Below are 27,004 nucleotides of genomic sequence, written 5' to 3'. Positions count from 1 at the left end.
ACCAACTCAGACATGCATAAACAAATGTCCTTTGCATAGCACTTAATTTTAACAAATAATATATATAATATCAATTAAACAGTTTAACTATATGACATTATGATATCAAACTAATGGTAAAATGTCCAGAAAAATATCCCTTTTATTGCATAAGGCTGTTTTTAGAATTAGCATTTCACATATTTTATAATAATTTTGGAAATTTAAATGTATGCAATAGCGTAAACCCATTAAACTTCAACACTGTTTGGCCTAAAGGTATCAAACCAACTGTAAATTACTCAAATATTATTCTCTATAATGCACACTGTCTCCTCACAACTTTAAATCCCAGCTGAGCCAGAAAGTCTTTCCTTCAGATTCTGTGGTTGGTGTTTTTCTGCTGAGTCATGTCGAATAGACGAAGCGTACTTGACGTAGGGAGGATAGAAGGGGGCGTCTCTGATTGGCTCGCCGCTTCGACACGTGAGGCGGCAACTTTCATATGTCTCAACTGGGCATCTGGAAGAAGTTACTCGCGCTGTTGTTTACTCTGAGAAGTGTTTCAGAGTATCACTGCAACTTCAAAATGTCTTTCGTTAAAGTTGAGGAGAAAAGTGACTTTTCTTATCACAACTTGCCTTACGGAGTTTTTTCCACGCCGGATAATGTAAGTACACGGTTTATTCAATCCTGAGAATGACAGTATGTGTGGTTAAAGTTAATAAAGTCTTGTTATGTAATGAGAGTGTGTTTAACTTTATAAAACTAAATGATGTTTCTTGGAATATTATTACTTCACTGCAATCCTGTGTGGACACAGTTGGTTTCAAGGGTCAGAGAGCACAGTGAAATCAGTAAACCCTCTCTGTCAACAAAAGACACGTCCTGATTTCACCAAATTAGTTAAACACATTTTGTTGATCCTGAAAAAACGAACCTTAATCCTAACCAAATCTCCTAAACTTAACACTGCCCATAAATTATACCTAAAATCAGAGGGAAATAACACTAATATAGAAGCACTGGTTGTAAACGTGACATAAACTGTAAACTTTTACCTCAAATCTGTTTGATTGGTGATTCCAATGTTGTACTTGGTAAAATCAGGTTTTTGTGCTGCTGAAAACCAAAGACATTCTGAATTTGATGCAAGAATGTTCTAGTCACAAGATCCTTTTCAACTTGTATAACATATTTGGATATAACAGCCCAGGCACAGAATCGGCGTTGCCATTGGAGACCAAATTTTGGACCTTAGTGTCATCAAGCATCTCTTCAATGGACCAGCTTTTGGGCCCCACAAGGATGTATTCGAGCAGGTGAGCTTCATCACTTCAGCTTTGTATGAAATATTATGTGTTCTTCTGCATGCTTACACTTTTCTTCCTCTTCATCAAAGCCCACCCTCAATGCGTTTATGGCTCTGGGTTATGACGCTTGGAGAGAAGCAAGAAAGTGCCTCCAGATGCTTCTGGCTGCAAACGAGTCCACGCTGCGTGATGACGTCAGTTTAAGGAGCCGGTAAAATCCCTCCCACATTATGGAGTCCATTCACTAGTGTACTTTATACTGCATATTACTAAGTTATTATTATGCACTCTATATGGCCTATAATTTAAAAAAACAGTACACATTATGCAACATTAAACATTTTACACAGTAGTATGCATTTTATTAATTTATTATTTGATATATTATTTATTTATTATTATTATTTATTTTTATATTATTCATTTAATATTAAGTTATTTAAATAAGGAGTTTTTATTAATTTCCTATTTTATATACTATTTATTATTATTATTATATTATTAATTTAATATTAAGTTATTTAAATAAGGAGTTTTTTTATTCATTTCTTATTTTATATATTATTATTATTTATTTATTTACTTTTATATTATTTATTTAATATTAAGTTATTTAAATAAGGAGTTTTTATTAATTGATTATTTGATCTATTATTTGTTATTATTATTATCATTAATAATACATTTTATATTATTAATTTAATATTAAATTATTTAGATTAGGGGTTTTTATTAATTTATTATTGTATATATTATTTATTTTTATTATTATTTACTTAATATTAAGTTATTTAAATCAGGAGTTGACTTTTAGAAGAGAAGCTGAAGAAAAGTTCATTATAGCAATGTGTGTGTGTGTGTGTGTGTGTGTGTGTGTGTGTGTGTGTTCTCCAGGGCGTTTGTTCATCAGAGTTCTGCAGTGATGCATCTCCCAGCTGAGATAGGTGAGTGTGATGGCCTGTCTTATACTGAAACTCCATATTTCCATAATATAGAACCATATTTCATCTATAACTCATGTTTAATTTCAACTCTGCTTCTCAATTTTGATTTAGATTAAAGTCAACATGAAATTCCTTTTGCAACTGTTTTACTTTGATTATAACATATATTTCAGAATAAAACAAAATATTAATCTAGGATATTAAATGTAGGGCGAGATTATCCATAAGTAATTGATGGATCATGACATGGTGAAGAATTGAAACGCAAGATGGATTTGTGATGTCAAAACTAAAGTTGTTTTAGAGGCAGAGCAAGTTATTGAAGATGATTTTTTTTTTTTTTTTTTGGAAGAACATGCACTCAGGAATACCACTTAATCAACACTTTCATGCTGTATGAATTGAATCGTTTTTAGGATGTTAGTTATAAAACTAGTGTCATTCATGGTTATGTTCCATAATGACCACTAGAGTGCGCTGTTCAATAACTATAGCTGTCAGAGCCAATCAGAAACCTTAAAACCCTTTCTCATGCCATAGATCCACTGTTCTAGAAGATTACAGCCTTGGTTTTTTGTGTGTGTTATTTCTGTATTATTTTTGTATATGTTTCTTATGTATGTTTATTAATCATATTGATTTTCCTCAAAAATTCTGGTTGATAGAATGTTGATCAGATTCTAAATGTTAACAATAATGCTGTCATCATATTATTTGATTGGTCTTTTCTTTCTTGCACTATTTAAGAATATGTTTGATTTGAGAGCACAGTTAACTGAAGGTATACTATGTAACTTTTTTTTTGTCTTACCCTGATTCACTATGGTAAGCCTATGATAAGTGTTTGTATTTTAGACCTGATCAACACTGTTAAAATATATAATATACATAATATAAACAATCATCTAATGTACATATGTATTATAACCTGCAGAGGGCGCCAACGGCCTTGTTTGTTGTTACACACTACAGCATCAGTTCCTAGTTTAATAGTGGCCAAACAACATTTAATTCAAATGTTCACTTAATCTTTAATATTTGGCCACTTCTTTGCGATAGAAATGCTACAACCACTGTAATTTCATGAACAAGAACATGTGGACATCAAAACATGCAAACTCAGAGCGAAGGTTTAAACTTTTATTTTGAAATCGCGATTAACAGTTTGCATATTTAAAAACATTCTCCTGTGTCGGCGTAGGTTTATAAATGATTTACTTTACAAGTCTGATAAAATGGCGCACATTGTGTTCCCAAATGAACATTATAAGCAACCCAAACTCACAGCATATGTAGAGATAGAGTTTGAGACGCATGTAAATGATAACAGTTCATGTGGAGCAGCGTTTACTGTGAAGGAACCGCTCTGAGATGCACGTAACCTACACGCATGTAACGCTAAATAAATAAAGCACATATACATTAAACACGCAGGGCATATATTTTTTTAACTGAATCACAGCCTTTGCGAATTCACAATAGCACTATGCTATAGTATGGTTTTAATACATCGTGCAGCCTTAGAAAACGGTCTAAAAATACGATTCATGGATTCTTGTCCATGGAGTGCACCATTTCCGGTATTTTGCCAATTACTTGACATGGGTACATTGCAATCGAGGATTTTTTTTTTTAAATCGGGCATTCAGATTTAATCGAGGAATCGTGACAGTCCTATATCCGTAAATTGAGTAAAGTTGCTACTTGTGTCTAGTATGGGAGTGGCAGAGGTTAGTCGTCACAACGAGTGAGAAAGATTGACATGGAGCAGATAAATCTCCAACCTCCAGGGAATCACCCGTTTTTAACAAACACCGAGTCTGCTGGCAAAGATAGAACGAGACAGAGCTCGTAATAAAACAAGAATCAACATTGGCTCGGCTTTTCAGAGATGTGATAACTGAGAAATTTGAAATATTGTAAAAGTGATGCGATGGCATTTTTATTAACAGGTGAGTAAGGTGTTTAATTGAACAGATAAATGTAGCTCTCTAACAGGCTTCGTTGTAAAGCATTATCTATTGTGAAGGGTCTTTATGGGTTTGTTGTAGCGCTGAGCTGGAGTTTATTTGCATGGAAATACTGTGTCTATTAATGGGTAACGCTACAGTAGTGTCTGAGATCCTTTCCATCTAAACTGGTTATATCTCTTAGGCCTAGGAGTGAATGTTTTATGAGCATTAGGATAATCATATACATCTGCACAGAGCCGAAGCACAACCAAAACAATGTACTTCTGCAAAATGCAGTTTTGTTTTTAACCTCTAGAGGGCCAAAGGTTACACAGTGTACCTTTTAAAGGAACTCACCACTATTTTTGAAAATAGGCTTATTTTCCAACTCCCCTAAAGTTAAACAGTTGAGTTTTACCGTTTTCGAATCCATTCAGCCGATCTCCGGGTCTGGCGGTAGCACTTTTAGCATAGCTTAGCATAGATCATTGAATCTGATTAGACCGTTAGCATCTTGCTCAAAAATGACCAAAGAGTTTCGATATTTTTCCTATTTAAAACTTGACTCTTCTGAACCGTATCTATCAAACAGTATCGTGCAAGCACGTGGTCACGTTGGTTATGTTGACGGAAGTTAGCCTATTTTCAGGCGCTGCGTAATATCATTGCGCCTGCTGCAGCCATGGTACGGCAGCAAAGTTCTTTGATTATTATGCTGGAAAAAGAGTATAGTTCCTAGCCATATCAGCCTAGAAAATAGCAACTTTTCATTTACCGTCGGTCTTAGTACACGATGTAACTACAGAAGAGTCAAGTTTTAAATAGGAAAAATACTGAAACTCTTTGGTCATTTTTGAGCGAGATGCTAACGGTCTAATCAGATTCAATGATCTATGCTAAGCTATGCTAAAAGTGCTACCGCCAGACCCGGAGATCGGCTGAATGGATTCGAAAACGGTAAAACTCAACTGTTTATCTTTAGGGGTGCTGGAAAATGAGCCTATTTTCAAAAATAGTGGCGTGTTCCTTTAATAAATAAGGACAGATAGCTGCAGATACATAGCCAAACTGAGTCCTTAAATACAAGTCAAAGATCGACTGAGTCTTGAAGAGAGATCAGACGTTTCTGGATGTGGGAACCTTTTGTGAAAGATCGTTTCATAATGGCTTGATAAAGGAGTGACAGGGATGATTCATCCAAACGTTACTCATAAATTTAATTTAATGTAAATCATTTACTTTTTGTAAATTTTGTCCTGTCATTCCATCTCTGTATTTTCTTTCTTCTATGAAACATTATTTTTTTCCTTGGCACCGGAGCTCTCAAATCACTTTTAGGAACATCGCATTAGAATTTGCATAATTTATACAGAATGTCATTAGTTATCAGTTGTCAAGTGACCAATTACAAACCGAAAATTGCCAGTGAGATTTGAGAGCTACAGTGGAGGCAGCGATTATAACAAAAATAAATGGAAATTTCCTCACACTAAGCGATCTTGGGGAAGGAGCGGGCTTGGGGGGGTTAAGGATTAGATATTGATGACAAAACTTTAATTTTTGGTTGACATATTGCTTCACTGTATTGCACAGTGAATCTAACAGATACCAGCACTGAAAAAACTGAGCAGAAATCTAACATGGAGGGACAAATTGTGATTTTTCACTCCTGTCACTACGTTTATTCCTCATTAAACCCCCTACTCATTTTCCATCGTGTTTTATTATCCCTTCTCTCCAACAGGCGACTACACAGACTTTTACTCATCGAGAGATCATGCCACCAACGTTGGAATAATGTTCCGTGGAAAAGAAAATGCCTTGATGCCCAACTGGTACGTGACAGGCCATTAATATTCCTCACCCTTTTAAATACTAACATCTGAAGCAATCACATCGCCGTAAACACAATCACATCATCACCAGCTCCTGCTGACTTCATATATTTCACTCATCTTTTAAATTAGCAACCATATGCGTTAGAGTTTTAAAGACCCGGCAAAGTTCCTGTAAGTTATTCCCGTAAACAGTCTCTTTATTCTTTCCCAGCATACGCCTGTCAGGCTAAATAATGCACCTGCGCATTTTCCAGCTCGCTGTGAAAAACGTCTTTTAGCAATAACTCTTCCCTCCAAAACAGAACTGTATTTCTTGTCACATTTTCACTTACAAGGCCCAGAGAGGGAGTTATTCGCTTGGAGACAGAACAAGGACTCGTGTGGAAATTGAAAAGGAAGTTTTTTGAAATTTAATTTCAGTCGCCCACCTGAAGTTTCCCTCAGCTCAGTCAATCTGTCACTGGGCCTTTCCAAACGCGTGTCACCTCTTCAGGAAAAAAATGAGAATTAGCCTGGAGGAAAATCCATAGTTTGATTTACATTTGTCTCAAAGCTGCAGGCCTGAGCTGGAGTTTTGTGGTCTGGGTGATTTTTGGAGGAAGATCTGAAGTGAAATAGGTGTAGAAGTGTAAAATCTGTCAATATTTACTCACCCTCATGTCACTTCAAACCCGTATGCAGTCATTTTTTTTTATGTTGAATATAAAAAGGGTTTTTTTTTTTTTTCCTTTGCTATTTTTCATACAACAAACCTTGACTGATGTCATTTTTCAGAAGAGGAGAAAGATATGAATTTATGTTGGTTTTGTGCTATTGTTGCTTCCTATTGATCTAATACAGTGAAATGATTAAATTAAATTAAACTACTACTGAAACCATACAATACGATAATTTGGGGTGATCATACATAAAAACGTTATTAAATTCAAGTATTATCCTAACTGGATACATTATTTTAAAAACCCAAAACAAGAATGATTTGAATTTACCTGCATTGAAGGCATTATTATTTGTATGAAAAATGACATGAGATCGAATATGTAGAGAAGATTTTTTTTTAAAAATGCTTAAGCTGACAGGTGAAGTGAATAACACTGATTATCTCTTCATCGTGGCACCTGTTAGTGGGTGGATATTTTAGGCATCAAGTGAACATTTTGTCCTCAAAGTTGATGTGTTAGAAGCAGGAAAAATGGGCAAGTGTAAGGATTTGAGCGAGTTTGACAAGGGCCAAATTGTGATGGCTAGACGACTGGGTCAGAGCATCTCCAAAACTGCAGCTCTTGTGGGGTGTTCCCGGTCTGCAGTGGTGAACCGGTGACAGGGTCATGGGCGGCCAAGGCTCATTGATGCACGTGGGAAGCGAAGGCTGGCCCGTGTGGTCCGATCCAACAGACGAGCTACTGTAGCTCAAATTGCTCAAGAAGTTAATGCTGGTTCTGATAGAAAGGTGTCAGAATACACAGTGCATCAGTTTGCTGCGTATGGGGCTGCATAGCTGCAGACCAGTCAGGGTGTCCATGCTGACCCCTGTCCACCGCCGAAAGAGACAACAGTGGGCACGTGAGCATCAGAACTGGACCACGGAGCAATGGAAGAAGGTGTCCTGGTCTGATGAATCACGTTTTCTTTTACATCACGTGGATGGCCGGGTGCGTGTGCGTCACTTACCTGGGGAACACATGGCACCAGGATGCACTATGGGAAGAAGGCAAGCCGGCAGAGGCAGTGTGATGCTTTGTGCAATGTTCTGCTGGGAAACCTTGGGTCCTGCCATCCATGTGGATGTTACTTTGACACGTACCACCTACCTAAGCACTGCTGCAGACCATGTACACCCTTTCATGGAAACGGTATTCCCTGGTGGCTGTGGCCTCTTTCAGCAGGATAATGTGTCCTGCCTCAAAGCAAAAACGGTTCAGGAATGGTTTGTGGAGCACATCAACAAGTTTGAGGTGTTGACTTGGCCTCCAAATTCCCCAGATCTCAATCCAATCGAGCATCTGTGGGATGTGCTGAACAAACAAGTCCGATCCATGGAGGCTCCACATCGCAACTTACAAGACTTAAAGGATCTGCTGCTAACATCTTGGTGCCAGATACCACAGCACACCTTCAGGGGTCTAGTGGAGTCCATGCCTCGACGGGTCAGGGCTGTTTTGGGAGCAAAAGGGGGACCAACACAATATTAGGAAGGTGGTCATAATGTTATGCCTGATTGGTGTATGTGCCTTTGGTCTGAAATTTAAAGTTGACTTTTATATGGTAAAGCGAATGTGTATTTATAGAAAATGTGTGTGTAATAAAAATAAAGCACAACTGGTTCTGATTAGCTCAAATGTGTAGAATGAGATTTAAGACCAGAGAGAAAGATTTTCAGTAAACAGCTAATATTTATTAAACTTGAAATATGTTTTAAACCATAAATGCATAAAATAATAAAACGTGGAAAACTACAGAAAACTGGGCAGTTTTTGTAGCTTACTCTTAGCTCTTTTTCCATTAAACGGATTATTTTACTTTCACGACCTGTAGATGAGAGAGGTGTTGCTGGTCACAGGCTGAGATTAGATATTTAGATGATTAGAGGATTTTTAATAGTATAGTTCACCCAGAAAGAACATTTTTCAAGTCAACATTTTTCACATTATCTTCTTTTATGTTCTGGAGAACAAAGAAAGTCATACAGTTTTGGATTGGAACAAAAGAAAGAAAGTTAAATAGAAAGTTATGATGTGTTGTGTTAAAGGGAATGACATATTATCCTGTCCTTTAGGCTGAGACTGCCAGTGGGGTATCATGGGAGAGCTTCCTCTGTGGTGGTGTCTGGAACACCAATCAGAAGACCTCAAGGACAGATGAGACCAGACGCAGGTAAACAAAAGACACTGGACAAACTGGATTTATTCAGCTGCAAAGTAGCTTAGAATTGATACAATTAAAAATAAAATGAATTGTTTCTGTTTGCTTGTACTTAATTAAAAATGTCATTAAAAATGGGCCATCTGACCAATCAGAGCAGAGTAGACTATAACGTGTTGTGCATTAACATACAGCAAAGTCAGCACATTAACAAAACGCAATACATGCATTTTTTTATTTGTGTTATACACATCATAGCAATGATTAATGGCATCGTGTTTCATAAGGAACCTCCATTTGGAGTGTGATGATGGGGCTGTTTTGATATTTTCATTTACGTTAAATGATTGCTTTCATTGGTCAGCAAACCCGCGTCGTTCATTATTACAGCCTCACTTGAGAACGGATCTGACATGTGTTTAAGTGAGGACTATAAATTTGAGGTAAATTCAGTCTGTAAGGAACTCTGCTGTGATATCCATCAAAACAGCTGTAAATCTGTTTGTTTTATAACTATATTTCTCTGTCTTTCTCTGATTCAGCTCAGCCGCCCATCTTCGGACCTAGCAAGCAGCTGGATATAGAGTTAGAGATGGTGAGTTAATGTTTTATGTGATATAGTTCATTAGTTTATTAGTTGAGCATGTCAGCATAAGCTGTTGCTGATTCAGTCCTGCAAAGAGGTGATGTGAGGAAATAAAGACTTATAGATCTCATTCCTTCCCCATTGTTCATATAAACAAGGCACATAATCTCAAGAGAAATGTCTTTACAATGAATGTGCTTTCAGTGGAAATGTTCCCTAAATTGCACTTGATTTATGACTTTCTCCCTGCAGGTCTCATTGTTTTGCAGCTGATATTTACAATATATCTCAATAATCATTTATTTGCTTTGAAATGGCTTAAAAGGCTCGAACTGATAAACTATGATTTCAACCGAACAGCCATTGTAGCTGAATACTGAAGATTCAGGATGTTTTAATTACAATCCCAAATCCAGAAAATTTCAGAGAGAATCAGTGATTTATTCATTCTCTTTAACTTTTATTTAAAAGTACAAGGAAAAAAATTCCAATGTTTTCACTGGTCAAATTAATTGTATTTTGTAAATATATACAAATTTTGATTTTGATGGCTGCAACACGCTCCAAAAAAAGTTGGCACAAACCATTTTGAACTGTTTGTCCACAACTAGCAGGTGAATTGGTAATAGGTGAGGGTATCGTGATTGGGAATAAAAGGAGCATCTGTGTCTTTGCAAGCAAAGATGGGTCATGGCTCACCACTTTGCTCCAAATATCATGAGAGAACTGTCAAACAATTCAAAAATCACATTTCTTTTCAAGATTGCAAAGTATTTACAGTATCTCACAGAAGTGAGTACACCCCTCACATTTTTGTAAATATTATGTCTTTTTATGACGTGACAACACTGAAGAAATGACACTTTGCTACAATGTAAAGTAGTGAGTGTACAGCTTGTATAACAGTGTAAATTTGCTGTCCCCTCAAAATAACTCAACACACAGCCATTAATGTCTAAACCGTTGGTCACAAAAGTGAGTACACCCCTAAGTGAAAATGTCCAAATTGGGCCCAAAGTGTCAATATTTTGTGTGGCCACCATTATTTTCCAGCACTTCCTTAACCCTCTTGGGCATGGAGTTCACCAGAGCTTCACAGGTTTCCTCTGGAGTCCTCTTCCACTCCTCCATGACGACATCACGGAGCTGGTGGATGTTAGAGACCTTGTGCTCCTCCACCGTCTGTTTGAGGATGCCCCACAGATGCTCAATAGGGTTTAGGTCTGGAGACATGCTTTAGCAAGGCAGTGGTCGTCTTGGAGGTGTGTTTGGGGTTGTTATCATGTTGGAATACTGCCCTGTGGCCCAGTCTCAGAAGGGAGGGATCATGCTCTGCTTCAGTATGTCACAGTACATGTTGGCATTCATGGTTCCCTCAATGAACTGTAGCTCCCCAGTGCCGGCAGCACTCATGCAGCCCCAGACCATGACACTCCCACCACCATGCTTGACTGTAGGCAAGACACACTTGTCTTTGTACTCCTCACCTGGTTGCCGCCACACACGCTTGACACCATCTGAACCAAATAAGTTTATCTTGGTCTCATCAGACCACAGGACATGGTACCAGTAATCCATGTCCTTAGTCTGCTTGTCTTCAGCAAACTGTTTGTGGGCTTTTTTTGTGCATCATCTTCAGAAGAGGCTTCCTTCTGGGATGACAGACTTGCAGACCAATTTGATGCAGTGTGCGGCGTATGGTCTGAGCACTGACAGGCTGACCCCCACCCCTTCAACCTCTGCAGCAATGCTGGCAGCACTCATACATCTATTTCCCAAACACAACCTCTGGATATGACGCTGAGCACATGCACTCTTCTTTGGTTGACCATGGCGAGGCCTGTTCTGAGTGGAACCTGTCCTGTTAAACCGCTGTATGGTCTTGGCCACCGTGCTGCAGCTCAGTTTCAGGGTCTTGGCAATCTTCTTATAGCCTACGCCATCTTTATGTAGAGCAACAATTCTTTTTTTCAGATCCTCAGAGAGTTCTTTGCCATGAGGTGCCATGTTGAACTTCCAGTGACCAGTATGAGAGAGTGAGAGCGATAACACCAAATTTAACACACCTGCTCCCCATTCACACCTGAGACCTTGTAACACTAACCAGTCACATGACACCGGGGAGAGAAAATGGCTAATTGGGCCCGATTTGGACATTTTCACTTAGGGGTGTACTCACTTTTGTGGCCAGTGGTTTAGACCAGCGGTTCCCAAACTTTTTTTCCTGCGCACCCCCTTCTATGTCCCAACCGGGTTGGCGCACCCCCAATCCCCACTTCAAAAAAAAAACGCAACAAAGCTTTGTTTTATCGCCCTATATAGACTCATGTTTAATCATGCGCAAATAACCAGAACACGCATGACAATAACAACATCAACAAAGTTTCAATATAATGCAACAAAGCTACGCACAAGCTTCCACTTTTAAGAGGACGAGTGACAGACACAGGCTCAGGAACAAAAACGCACGGTTATTTTCAGCCGCGTAAAAGAAACATTGCAGCAATAGGCCTATTAAATGACCGTGGAGCTAGCATCGTCATCATCATAACACAACGGTTATGGAAATTAGAACGACAGTACATTGAATTAAATTGCAACGAAGTTACAAACGAAAGTTTCCTCCGGCGCATCTTCTGACTCCCGCTCATTTTCTTTCTCTATTCTCTCCGTCTCTGTTGCCTCCAAATCCTCACTCTCTCTTGGTCCCTCTCCTCCTTCGTGACTAACAACTTTATCATAAGATGTCCCACTTGACAGTTTCCCTGATTTCAGCCAGTTAAGCATATTTATAATATATATATATATATATATATATATATATATATATATATATATATATATATGGAATGAATGAAACGAGTTGGCACGCATATAGCCTAGCCTGCAGTGCATAAAAGAAGAGCAGTGCATAGAAAAAGACAGTAGCTGTCTTCTTCTAAGTTTCTATCAAAAACTAATGAATTAGAGTTTTTTATTTAAAATAAAAGCGATTACAAAGGAAATGTTTACTGTTCATGTTTTTTTATTGTATGGAAAAATCCCACTTAAAAAAACAGACCGCCATTACATTTTTCCTCTCGCGCACCCCCTGGTGGCAGCTCGCGTACCCCTGGGGGTGCGCATACCACACTTTGGGAATCCCTGGTTTAGACATGGGTGTGTGTTGAGTTATTTTGAGGGGACAGCAAATTTTCACTGTTATACAAGCTGTACACTCACTACTTTACATTGTAGCAAAGTGTCATTTCTTCAGTGTTGTCACGTCATGAAAAGATATAATAAAATATTTACAAAAATGTGAGGGGTGTACTCACTTCTGTGAGATACTGTAGGTCAGCATCTACTGTACATAATATTATGAAAAGATTCAGGGAATCAAGAGAAATCTCAGTCCATGTGGGCTCTCAGACGGCACTGCATGAGAAACCATCATGCTACTGTGTTAAATACAGCCACATGTGCTCGGGAGTGCTTTTGGAAAACCATCACTTAACACAGTCGTCTACCTCTGCATCAAGAAACTGAAACAGTTTTAGAGACACCTGATCCTTGTTCGAACCGTTTCAGACACTGTGAAAAAAAGAGGTGATGCAACTCGAATCTCTGTTACGCAAAGAGAAATCTATACATCAGTTCTATACAGAGATGCTGTCATGTTCTCTGAGCCCACACTCAGATGGTCCAGAAGACACCAGACACATCATTCTGTACATGCTAAAACAGTGGTTTCATAGACACTCTACACCGTAGAGAGGATGTGCCTGAGAATGTGTATGGCCCATCATGAAAAGGAGAATCAGACAACAACAACCACAGACTTTTGAGCAAATGTCTTGTATCAGACGAGATTGGTGCAAAAATGTCACTTGCAAAACTGCAACAATTAGTATCCGCAATTCCCAAACATTTAAAAAGTGTAATTAAAAGGAAAGGTGATGTGACACAGTGGTAAACATGCCTCTGTCCCAACTTTTTTGAAGTGTGTTGCAGCCATCAAATCAAAATTTGTTTATATTTACAAAATACACTCAAGTTGGTCAGTGAAAACTTTGAACACCTTTTCTTTGTATTTTTGTCAGTTAAAGGATTAGTTCACTTCAAAATTAAAAATCATTTATACACTTTTTAACCACTGCTTTACTCACTCCATGTCATCCAAGATGTTTATGTCTTTCTTTCTTCAGTCGAAAACTAGGGTTCAACGGGTTGAACGTCCAAATGTCAGTTTCAGTGCAGCTTCAAAGGGCTTCTACACGATCCCAGACGAGGAATAAGGGTCTTATCTAGCTTAACGATTGGTCATTTTCTACAAAAATAATCATTTATACACTTTTTAACCACAAATGCTCGTCTTGCACTGCTCCGCGATGTGCCACACATTACGTAATCACATTGGAAAGGTCACGTGTGATGTAGGAGGAAGTACCGCGGTAGGGCGAAAAACTCCATCTTATTTTCTCCTCCAACTTTAAAATCATCTGACATCATTGTTTTACCTTTTTTTGTAAAGGCCGTTTTACTTAGTCTTTGACGTTCGCTTTGTAAACACTGGATCGGTACTTCTGCCTACGTCACGCGTGACCTTTCCAACATGATTGCGTAATGCGTGGCGCATCGCAGAGCAGTGCAAGACGAGCATTTGTGGTTAAAAAGTATATAATTTTTATTTTTTTTAGAAAATGACAGATCGTTTCTCTAGATAAGACTCTTATTCCTCATCTGGGATCGTGTAGAGCTCTTTGAAGCTGCACTGAAACTGACATTTGAACCTTCAACCTGTTGAACCCCAGTGAAGTCCACTATATGGAGAAAAATCCTGGAATGTTTTCCTCAAAAACCATAATTTATTTTCGACTGAAGAAAGAAAGACATGAACATCTTGGATGACTGGGGGTGAGTAAATTATCAGGAAATTTGAATTCTGAAGTGAACTAATCCTTCAAAATATAAATATATATCTAAATTATGACAGTATGCTCTCAATGACAAGTGCAGAAAATAAAGGTTAAATGAATTAACAAATCACAGATTCTTGATTTTATTGCATTTTACAAAAGGTAAAGTCAGTAAAACTCTAGTTAAAATAGTCAAGGCATGTTTTCCCACAGTTTCTTCTCTAAATATTGAATAATTGAATTTTCTACGCAACAATAAAAACTGTGCTTTTATACACATCACACCAGATGTTTTCACTGTCACTTTCCCCCTTAAGTATAGTCTATAGTGGCTTTGCAATAATCAAAATGTATTAATGTCATTTATTTGTGTCACTTTGTGTCTAAAACCATAAAATGTGTTTCGGTTTCACGTAATGATCCGAGGATCTTGGTAATTACATTCACAAATGTTTTTACATGCTACTGAGATTAAGTACTACATACTTGTACTAACGTTTTGCTGTCTGCTTCAGGGCAATCTGTCATTGTTATATTTTGTGCATGTGGTGCAATATCTTATGCAAATTTTAAGGATGTTTTTGTGTTTGTTTTTCAGGCATTCTTTGTGGGAAAAGGGAACAAGCTGGGAGAGCCCATCCCAGTGGAGAAGGCTCACGAGCACATCTTCGGCATGGTGCTTATGAACGACTGGAGTGGTGAGATGTTTTCTTCTGCAATACATATTCTCCCAAATCATCTTATATGATGTTATATAAGCTTAAAGTCCCCCTGTTATGCTTTTTCAGATATTAACTTTGATGTAGTGTGTAATATCGCTGTTTGTGTATCATGTAATATAGTGTGTTTGTGGTCTGCAAAGTTTCGAAGATAAATGGAGTTAAATTCTCCCAAACGAAAGAACCGATTCTGCCTAAAACAAGTCATCAGTAATTCCAGTCTTACTTTCTGCACTAACCTACTTTACTTACTTACGAACCTTACTTTACAATCAGTGTTTTTTTCCTTGCATTTCTTTAGAAAACCTCTCTTTCTCCTCCAAAGTTACATCCTCTCCAGCAGCGAGTCCCAGTTCTCGTTCCTCAGAAATGCTGCATGTCTTCTAGCGAGATGTCTTCTAGTCAGAATTATGCAGAAGGGTAGATATCTGTGTTTCATTTGAGTACAGCTCAGAATATCTCGATGACGTCTCAATGGTGTGTATTAGTGTGTCTTTGGTATCTGTTCTGCTGCGTAAAGCCATGAAAAATCTGGATGGGATTTCAAGGCTGTATCAATTTTCAGATAAAATGGATTTGAAGCGCAATGAATAAATAAAGAAATGAGACGGGTAAAGAATATCAGTGTTGTGAGGCGGCAGACTTTATAAAAGCAGGTTTCAAATTCAATAATCTCGCTCAATGTGACCAAATTTATTTGTCTGGACAAAAGCTTTAGAAGACTTACTTTGCCAAGCAATTTTGGTTTGTAAAATTAAATTATTTTTCACTGTAATGCATTATGGTGAAATGCGAGAATTTATGCTGCAATAAATTATTCCTTAAATGAACCAAATGTAGTTTTGGAGAGTTTATCACTAAGATAAAGCTCTTTATGCTCTCCTGCAAAACTTGGTAAACTACATAGGCAGCATTTTAAGGGATCATATGCTCACATATGCCTACATAGGCTGTAGACAGCAAGGCAGCTCACTAGGTTTTGGAACACAGCCTGAATAGTAATGTGTGCAGTGAATAATTGTACTTTTTATTTGAAGAAACTAATTGAATTAGGCAAGGAAGAGGAAAAACCACAAGTAATGATCCATTCATTCCCAGATTCAGGCAAGAAGCAGAAGAGATAAAGTTTAAAGAGAAAGCAGTGAGAACTCGTCAATTAATTTATCCTGCTAACATCTCAAGAGGTGGCATACAAATTTCAAATGTTAATGAATCTAGTTGTTCAGGACACATAAATTTAAGGAGTTTTCAACAGGGTAAAGGCACCAAATTATATTTTTGCAGTTTTTGGTGAAAGTTTGAGTAGTGTTCTTTTTTCCCAGCAAACCTCACTGCCACAAATGCCAGTGCATGATTTGTATAGGTTACTTACTGTACAGTGTCTTTTTCTCTCTGATGTTGCAGCTCGGGATATCCAGGCTTGGGAATACGTTCCATTAGGTCCATTCTTGGGCAAGAACTTTGGGACCACCATCTCACCCTGGGTTGTTCCCATGGAAGCACTGATGCCCTTTGTTGAGCCCAATCCTGTGCAGGTAAATTGGGTTAATTCTAAGTGTAAGAATATACATATTTCAACAATTAAATGACACTATAAATTCAGAAATTCATTTGTTAAAATGAGTTAAAAATAACTCTGCTGTGCATGCGCAATACATTGGCTATCAATGTAAGAAGATTTAATTTTTGATGTTTTGGCCAAGATTTGAGTGCAGATGTATAATATAGGCCATACCAGTAACGTAGTTTTCATACAAATGCTGTTCTTTTGAACCTTCTATTCATTGAAGTAGTGTTGTCAAAAATATTTCGATATGTATCGATACTGAAATATCTGAAAGGGTTCCAATACTCATTTTCTGCATTATTGATACACCAATACCAGCTGCATGTTCTCACTCTTTCTTCTCTCTGATGGTGAATTGACACACCTGCCTCCTCTCACTCACTCTATTGTATATAATTTTATTCATTCCCGCAGGTTTGCGCTCACACCAAAAGCGCATACACCACTGATCTATATTAGTGGTGCTCTCATAAAGCTGCCTCTCAAACAGCTTGCGAGAACCAATTGACTTATTTCATGGTTTATTGCACTTAAACTGTAAAATACATACAAAATTATGTCAGAATGCCCCGTCTTGCCGAATATTCAGGTAAACACAGTCAGTTTTGGAAGAAAACTGAGAAAACACGTTGTGTAACAGTATATTGGATCTGTGCATAAGCTCTTAAAGTGACAACAGCCTAATATTCCTGCTGCTGTCTGTCATGTTAATCAAACAACAAAAGACAAAGAGAAAATCACTCGCTGCTCTTGACTGAATAACTTTTGTAACTTTAATTGTAAGCATTATTCTGTATTTAATGTGTACAATAAAAACTATCCAGTGTTATTTTACATTTGATTACTTTCATTTCTGTAGGGGCCCTATCATACACCCGGTGCAATGCGACGGCAGGCGCGATGCAAGTGTTTTTTGCTAGTTTCAGCCCGACGCAGTTATCATTTTCACGTCCTGCGTCACATTGTTTAAATGGCAAATGCACTCGCGGACATCTATTCGTCCATGGGCGTGCTGGTCTGAAAACGAGGTGTGTACAGGAGCATTGTTGGCGTGTTGCTATTTTGAGGCAACCGAAAACAACTGCACCATTGACCAACTGAAACCTGGTCTAAAGTCAATGGCACAGTTTTTTTTTTGGTGTGTTAAAGGACACGTTAGTAATATGCGCCTATAGACAGGTGCACAACGCATGTACACTCTGCTTGATACACACACAGGGACGTGCAGCAGCACACAAACATGCCAAATATTGAAAATAAAAGGATTCCTCTCTTGAGAAGCGTTCAGTTTTTCCGCTTGCAAAATAGCGAATCCGCCATGGCGCGAGCGCAACTGGCTTTTAAAGGGAATGTGAGATGACACTCTGATTGGTTTATTGCACATTACGCCCAAAACACACCCATGACTCATTAAGAGAATAGGTACAACTCTTTTGGACCATTGGTCTGGCGCGCCGACCATTTTTTTTTGTTGTTAAACTAGCAAAAGTGGATTCGGACATAGTACACCTGCGGCATGCGCTTCAGACCATGTGCTTAGATCATTTATAATAAGGCCTGAAGAATCCTGAAAAAAATGTATCACAGTGTCCACAAAAATATGAAGCAGCACATCTGTTTTCAACACTGATAGCAATCATAAATGTTTCTTGAGCAGCAAATCATCATATTAGAATGATTTCTGAAGGATCATGTGACACTGAAGACTGGAGTAATGATGCTGAAAATTCAGCTTTGATCACAGGAATAAATTACATTTTACAATATATTCACATAGAAAACAGTTCTTTTAAATTGTAATAACATTTCATAATATTTCTGTTTTTACTGTATTTTTTATCAAATAAAGCCCTATAAGTGACGGATTTGGATCTCTCAGCTCTGTGTGTCACACAAAAGGCTCTTCTTCATGCAAAACAGATGGGTGTCTTTAAAAGGCAGTATAATTATGCCTACCTTTTGTAGCGGCTCTTTGAGAAAATGCTTGTGTTGCCTTTGAAATGCTGCCTACACAGGCTTTGGACAAAGCACCCGATTAGCACCTCAGGAAGGGCCATTGCAAACCCATTATCTTTAAAAATGATGGTCGAATTTATTCAACTTTACAGTCCTGTTACAGCTCTGTGGAACGGACACATCATCATCAGAGTGCAGACTTTGCATATAAGCAGGAAATGAGTCGTGCTGAAGGCTGTTCTTTGAGTTACTACTTTCTTCTATTAAAAACTCAACCACTATGAGCGAATGAGGCTTTATTCTCTTTTATGCAGTGATTCTCAGTCGGTGGGTCGCCACCCAAAATTGGCTTACAGGTCTGTTCTGATGCTTCTTTTTGAATGCAGTTTTTTTTCAGGGGTTCAACATGGACAGCAAATATTTCACTTTTTTTTTTTACCCGCATAAGGATGTAGTTCCAGCATCTAACAGCAGGGACCAAGCAAACCTTGACCTCTTGATGCAAACATTGAATGCAGAAGTGTCTCGATGCCTTTCTGCTTCCATATACGGGCCAAGATGTGCACTTAAAGGATTAGTTCACTTCAGAATTAAAATTTCCTGATAATTTACTCACCCCCATGTCATCCAAGATGTTCATGTCTTTCTTTCTTTAGTCAAAAAGAAATAAAGGTTTTTGAGGAAAACATTCCAGGATTTTTCTCCATAAAGTGGACTTCACTGGGGTTCAACAGGTCGAAGGTCCAAATGTCAGTTTCAGTGCAGCTTCAAAGAGCCCTACATGATCCCAGACGAGGAATAAGGGTCTTATCTAGTGAAACGATTGGACATTTACTAAAAAAAATATACTTTTTAACCCAAAATGCCTGTCTTACACTGCTCTTCGATTCGCCACGCATTACGTAATCACGTTGGAAAGGTCATGCGTGACGTAGGTGGTGAAAAACTCCATCTCATTTTCTCCTCCAACTTCAAAATTGTTGTTGTTTTACCTTTTTTTTTTTTTGTAAAAGGCGTTTGACTTGGTCTTTGCACGTTCTCTTTGTAGACACCAGATCGGTACTTCCGCTTACGTCACGCGTGACCTTTCCAACGTGATTACGTAATCCGTGGCACAGAGCAGTGCAAGATGAGCATTTGTGGTTAAAAAGTATATAAATTTTATTAATTTTTTTGTAGTAAATGTCTGTTTCTCTAGATAAGACCCTTATTCCTCGGCTGGGATCATGTAGAGCTCTTTGAAGCTGCACTGAAACTGACTATATGGAGAAAAATCCTGGAATGTTTTCCTCAAAAACCTTCATTTTCTTTCAACTGAAGAAAGAAAGACATGAACATCTTGGATGACATGGGGGTGAGGAAATTATCAGGAAATTTTAATTCTAAAGTGAGCTAATCTTTTAATGTTTGGTGGGAATTTTATCTTTATTTTCTTATAATTTTAGGACCCCGTGCCTCTTCCATACTTGCATCACGATGACCCCTACACGTTCAATATCAACCTCTTTGTCGCTGTGAAAGGTGTGTGTCAGCATCTGTAACATCTGTGCATCTACTGCACGTGTGACATTTTTTACCTTTAAGTGCTCAGTCTTGTTTTCTTCCTCATGTATTTCTCATCTGTCCAGGTGAGGGGATGCAAGCGGCTGCCACCATTTGCAAGTCTAATTTTAAGGTAGGAGATTGTTTTGCATTTGTTTTGCATTCACACATCGCTGTTTCAAGAGTAACAAACTCATACTGACAACTGTTACTGTATCCATTTGGTTATACATGAATTTCCCTGGAAAACCCCAGATATGCAAAAAATAAAAAAATGCATAGAGGAATTGACAAACATACTACACAAAAATATGTTCTGATCACCCTTTGAACCCAATAGAGATTATTTTTATCCCAGCTGGAGTTATTTTTGGTGTCTCTTTCTTTCCATAAATACATCTGTGTATGTGTGGATTTGCATCTTGCCATGAAATTGCCCCATGCAAGTTTAGATTTGCAACTTTGCACCATTACGTGATTTGCATAACTCCATTAGTGAATCAGGCACTAAAACAACACAGGCTGTGCAGTGCAAATAAACAAAGCAATTCATTCTTAGTGAACCCCCATCTATCTGTTATCGGTTCTGGGAAAAACCATTCCATTGCAGCAGACAGAAGAGATTACACCATTCTTTCACACACAGAGAAAGACATTTTCTCTATTTGTAATAGACAGCCGCTGCATGTAACGTGTTGTGTCTCCTCAGTTCATGTACTGGTCCATGAAACAGCAGCTGGCACACCACACAGTCAACGGCTGCAACGTCAGAGCGGGCGACCTGCTGGCGTCAGGCACCATCAGCGGACCGGTACGTGTGCGAGCGAGCATGTCATTGATGTGGAATATATTAAAGAAATAGTTCACTCGAAACAATGATTCTGCCATCGCATTATGGGCCTAAAGAGACAAATATGTTCTGAGACCTTAAAAAAAAAAAAAAAAAAAAAAATGTAATTAATTAATTAAAATAAATACGCTTGAAGCCACATTTATATTTATATTTTATTTCAATCTGTTAAATTAGTAAATTATATAATATTTAACCATAATTATTAATAATAATTATAAATATACAAAAAAAATATGCAAGTAACTACACTGGAATCCACATTTATATATTTATTTTATTTCAGTCTGTTAAATTAGTCAATTATATAACAATTACCTTAAATTATTAAATTTAACTATAGTTATTAATAATAATTTAAAATATACAAAAATGTACTAATTTAAATAACTACACTGGAAGATGTTCATATTTTTATTTTATTTAAATCTGTTAAATTAGTAAATTATATAATAATAATTAACGATTAAATTGTACTATAATTATTGATAATAATTTAAAATGTATTTAAAAAATAATTAATTTAACTACACTGGAGACAACATATATATTGTCTTTATTTTTTAATCTGTTAAATTCAGTGAATAATATAATATTTAACTTTAATTATTAAATGTAACTATATTTATTAATAATAATAAAAAATATAATTTAACTACACTGGAAGCCACATTTATATTTTTACTTTATTTCAGTCTGTTAAATTAGTTAATTATATAATAATTAACTCAAGTTTTGCTATAATTACTAATAATAATTTAAAATATATTAAAAAATAATTAATTCAAGTAACTACACTGGAAGCCACCTTTAATTTCAATCTGTTAAATTCTGTGAGTAAAATAATAATTAACTAGTTATTAAATTTAAGTCTACAATAATTATAATAATAAAAAATACACTGTAAGACATTTATATCTTTATATCATTTCAATCTCTTAAATTTAGTAAATAATATAACATTTAACTTATAACTTTATGCTTTTTAATTATTAATCATAATAATAATAATTATTATTATTATTATTATTATTATTATTATTATTATTAAAAAGTCAAGTTTTCTTATTTCCTGTATATAAAAAAAACCCGAACAAACTAACTATCATATTTCAGCACAGAGCTGTATTATAGCACTGACGCTGTGTTTGTGTGCACGAAGGATCCGGAGAGTTTTGGCTCTCTGCTGGAGCTCTCCTGGAGGGGATCCAAGACTATTGACCTCGGCAATGGAGAGACAAGGACCTTTTTGAAGGATGGAGACGAGGTCACTCTCTCAGGTGGGCTTTTAGAGTGTGTGTGTGCATGCTTGAGGGTTTTATCCCATTGTTTTTACCTGAGAGCTGTTGATAGAACTGTGATAACGGATCTGAACTCTCTCTGTGCAGGTTATTGTGAGGGCAGCGGCTATAGAGTGGGATTCGGTCTGTGTGAGGGGAAGATCCTTCCTGCTCTGCAGCAGTGACGCACCTCTCTGTCCCTCCCTCCCTCCCTCCTGTAAGCCAGACAAAACACATGGCATCCACAGTATTATTCATAACCTGCCTAAAACCTGTTTAAAGGTCTTTAGGACTTTTAAAATCAGTGTAAAACTCTTTTTACCCCTGTAATCTGGTGAATGTCTGGGTGAAACAGAATTCATTAAGAACAAATGAAGGACGGGACTTTGTTTTGCCCATCAGAACTGATTGGATTATTAAAAGTGGGTGTTAAATATCACAATGAAGGAGCTGAAATGTAAAAGTGAATGTCAAACTTGTTTTCTTTAGATAACTTTTGTGATCTTGAGAAAATGATGGGAAAGCAGTTCCGTATGTTTGAAAACAGTCATTATTTCTGCAGTTCAGCTATAGTTTCTGGAAAAATTACACACATGGAATAGTTTGTTATTCTGTGTTACTGAAAAATAACTCAATAAAGTTGCTGATTCCTTTTAAGATGTCTTAAGTCATGCTTTTATTTTGTAACAATGTGCCTAAAACAAATGTATGTTGCTGAGCTAATGACACCACACAAGTACTGGGTAAAATACTAAATTTGTAATTACTAATAATAGAATTTTCTTAGTATTGATGGAATGAATATCATTTCCTTTGCTTCATCTTGGATGGATTTTTTGGATGGGATTGCCTTCTTTGCAAAGGATGCAGAATGTGTTGCAATGAAGGCAATAAAAGAGAACAAAAATACAGACTTTGTATAAGCAAAATTCTGTTACAACAAAATGTTTGTTGTTGTTGTTAACTCCATGACATATTAAATGAGACCTTCAAACAGCATTGTTCTCTTGGAGTTACAGGGTTTGGCTGTCAGAGACGGGACTGTCAGACAGGTACAGTAAATAATGCTCCCAAAGGGAGAGATTGAGTGACAGGTCACTGCTGGAGCTCTTTGTCTCAGATGGTGGTTTTGACCGGGATCACCACAGCATTAATGAGCCTTTCAAAGCTTTTGACTGAAGTGAATGTTACTGATGGAGCAGATCTGATGTGTGTATCGATGAACGATGCTCTCACACGGACACTGTCAAACATTACCAGGAAGATTTAACAATAAATAGTGGCTCTTGTTAAATTGGACATTTGTTATTTGCTATTGCTCATATTTCAGGTTAGTCATCTGAATGAAGATTTCTGTGAATTTTAACATTTGGCAACAACATATTTATTGTATTGTACCATGACAATAATATTTTTTGGACTATGATCTATTCCATGGTACTACCTTTTGTTTTTTGGACATGTACCATTATTTTTTTTTTTTTTTTTTTTTTTTTTAAATCATTGACTGAATTACTAATTTACAAAATACCATTTACCTGCATTATGGTACTACTTTTTTCTCCTATATTATTGACGTGCACTATGGTGTTACCATGTATTTTGGACTTTTTATTTTTATTTTATGTATATTTTCATTTTTTATTTATTTAGCATATTTACCATTTTACAGCAGTTTTTTTTTTTTTTTCTGGATTTTTTTTCTGGATTTTTTTACCATCATGGTACTACTTTTTTTTTTTTTCTCCCATATTTTTGAGACGTACTACTTTGGACATGTTTTGTTTATTTATTTATTTATTTATTGGGGTACAACCATGTATTTTTGGATGTGTACCATGTTTGTTTGTTTTGGGGGGACATGAACTATTCACTGAATAATGTGGTATTTGAAGTATTTATGGTAATAATATCTGATGCCATGGTATTACCACAGTAAATGATAGCACTTCTCAGAAACATTTAAACTGAGAACTCAAAATGAAAAATAAAACATACAATATGAAATATACTTATTATAAATGAATTGTTGTGACAGACCGTTCCATTAGGACTTCCTCTGCAATGAATCATTTGTGTTGTGTTCTCACGACCTGCTAACAGATGGTGCTGAGCGTTTGGAGCCGTGCTGCTGGAGATCACGAGGGTCCGTCCGTCATTTTGAGAGATTGAGACATCGGAGGTCAGATGGTCTGTGGTTCTGTGTTGGCATCCACGGCTCCTCCAGCGTAAGTGAATGCGTGTTGGTTGTAGACAGAGATGGAGGGATCTCCGTTTCACTCTTACTGTGTGTCTCTCCCCCTCTGTGATCAGACTTTTATCGATGTGTCTTGGCGGCCTCACAGATACACTTTAGTGCTTTGACTTTTCCCTTACTGAAGGAGAGGCGGGTGAGAAATCTCTGAAAACAGTGTGTGTCTTGTATCCACCTTATATTTCAGGTAATAGCGGGCACAGCCATTTGTAAATTTTATTGTCTCTGGCTTCCGGTGTCATACGCTTTGAGTTATTTTTAGCTGTACAAAACAGCTCGTTATGCTGCTTGATATTGCAAACTGGTATTGCTTACCATATTATTTTAATGTATTGTTTTAATTTTAAACACGCTGCCCAGAATCTCTCAAGATCTCAGCAGAAGTTCTTCTGGTGAATTAACAGAGGTTTAGATGTTGATGTTTTATTGAAAATGTTTGATCACCATTATGGCGATCAGGGTTTCTTTAGTTGGGCAGTTTGACTCTTTGACTTTTTATGTGTTTGTGGTCTTTGTAACAGTGTTCACCAAAACAATAATTTGTTGCAAAGAAAGCCAGAAACGACGATCAGGTGATATAGTTTTCAGCTTTCATCATAAAGTAGAATAAGTCATTTATCTCATCATTGACCGAAAGTGGTTATTTGTTATTAATAGATTATATTCACCAACAATACTTTCTTTCAACAGATCATACATTCTGAATTTTGATGTTTAAAATACTTTCTTGGAAAAAAATGCTTTATGCCGCAATGCATGCTGGGAGCCACCATAGTATAAAACTCATGACTCCCAGCATGCATTGCAGCATGAAGCATGTCACCATTGTTGAGATTCATATGCTGATTCATTAATGTCTGTGTGTGTCTAAAATGTCTGATTTGTTGAAAGAAAATATTGTGGGTGAATATAATCTATTAATAACAAATATCCACTTTTGGTCAGGGATAAGATCAGTGAATTATTCTATTTTATGATGCTGAAAACTATATCACCTGATTATTTTTGTTTCTGGCTTTCTTTGCAACAAATTATGTGTTTTGGTAAACACTGTTGCAAAGACCGCAAACACATAAAAAGTCAAACGCTGTAAACAAAAGAAACACCGATCACCATAATAGTGATTTTCAATAAAACATCAACATCTAAACCTCTGTTAATTCTCAAAAATAACTTCTGCTATGATCTTGAGAGATTTATTGTCTTCTTTTATCTTCAGTTGATTTCAGGCTGTGTGGCTTTAAGTCAGTTGTTGTGTTTCATTTTCTGAGAGTAGCATGAACCAACATCACATTGTAACATTGATATAATGCCATTACCATTGATTGTGGATGAAATTTCAAAATTTTTTCAACATTAATTGCAGGTGCAACAGTGATGTTGATTCAATGCAGTTAACATTGACACATTAACATTGATTTGACGTTGTTTCGATGGTTGCTATCTGGGTGGTTTGTAGCGCAAACAGTTTTACAGTTTACTGCACTTTTTATATTCTTCGCATTGTTTCCCTATAGTGCTTATAAATCGGAAATCTCAGACATTCACAGAAAACGCCTTACTTCCGTGCTGAAAAATAAGGTGGATACTACCAATAAGACTGTGGTACTTTCAGCTCCATTTAACATATTTCACCATGTTTCAATCCATTGTATAGAATTAGGAGTTTGCAGATTTAATTTTGTTTAGTACCATTCAGTGTTGTTTTTGTTAACTAAAACTAAACCTTAAAAATGTTATGCTAATTAAAATAAACCTGAAATAAAATAAAAAATAAACATTAGATGAACTTAAAGGCACTCTTAAAGCATCTTATATCTCTTAAACCTGGTAGTGAATGTTTTATGAGCAACAGGATAATCATATTCATATTCACAGTCATTCAGAGCCGAGGCACAACCAAAACGATGTTCTTCCACAAAAATCATGCAGTTTTGTTTTTTTAACCACTAGAGGGCCAAAGGTTACATAGTGTACCTATAAACTAAAACAAGAAAACTTAAATGAAAATTAGAAACATTGCCTTGAGCAACTAACTAATTAAAACACATCACTTTAAGTTGAAGTACTAAAACTAAAACTAAATTAAAGCTAAACAAAAATGTAAAAAAAACAACAATGTGAAATATCAACAGCAGAATTACTAAAACTTATACTTTCTGAAGTCTTTATATAAATACATCATAAAAGTATTCTTAATGTATTGTAAAGATCTCATATTGCTTTTTAATACTTTGCTGTAATCTATCATTTCATATTTCATCTTTTCACAACCACATTTATGATACATTACAATGCTTTTACAATGCTCATAACTACACCTTAAAAGAGTATACTGTATTACAAAACATAATGTAATGCATGACATTGGGTGTTGATCATATATGTGTAAGATGGTAAAGAATATAGTGCATAATATGAGATCCCCCCCACCTGTTTAAGTCTGTGTACAACACCCAGAATA

At 36.7% G+C, this 27,004-nt stretch overlaps 1 protein-coding gene across 1 annotated transcript; it reads left to right on the top strand.

The window, feature by feature from the left end:
• Window positions 1-434: 434 nt before the first annotated feature.
• Window positions 435-22,943, top strand: fah (fumarylacetoacetate hydrolase (fumarylacetoacetase)). The gene is made up of 14 exons (XM_051900376.1): window positions 435-649; window positions 1,191-1,301; window positions 1,382-1,503; window positions 2,187-2,236; window positions 5,933-6,023; window positions 8,803-8,900; window positions 9,431-9,483; window positions 14,971-15,070; window positions 16,496-16,626; window positions 20,060-20,135; window positions 20,243-20,289; window positions 20,866-20,967; window positions 22,169-22,286; window positions 22,395-22,943. Exons 1-14 carry the CDS (start codon window positions 485-487, stop codon window positions 22,469-22,471), a joined length of 1,341 nt encoding a protein of 446 aa, XP_051756336.1. The 5' UTR covers window positions 435-484; the 3' UTR covers window positions 22,472-22,943.
• The last annotated feature ends 4,061 nt before the right edge of the window (window positions 22,944-27,004 follow it).

This window comes from Ctenopharyngodon idella, chromosome 7 (assembly GCF_019924925.1).
Source record: "Ctenopharyngodon idella isolate HZGC_01 chromosome 7, HZGC01, whole genome shotgun sequence".
Classification (NCBI taxonomy): Eukaryota; Metazoa; Chordata; class Actinopteri; order Cypriniformes; family Xenocyprididae; genus Ctenopharyngodon; species Ctenopharyngodon idella.
The sequence above is the reverse complement of the archived record's forward strand: the minus strand, read 5'-3'. Positions and strand labels throughout refer to the sequence as shown.

Bases quoted from the DNA above. Each gene is read 5' to 3' on its own strand.
- fah (XM_051900376.1), top strand. From the start codon at position 485: ATGTCTCAACTGGGCATCTGGAAGAAGTTACTCGCGCTGTTGTTTACT. The intron at 2,237-5,932 runs GTGAGTGTGATG...TCTCTCCAACAG, and splicing joins GCATCTCCCAGCTGAGATAG to GCGACTACACAGACTTTTAC. The intron at 20,968-22,168 runs GTACGTGTGCGA...GTGTGCACGAAG, and splicing joins CAGGCACCATCAGCGGACCG to GATCCGGAGAGTTTTGGCTC.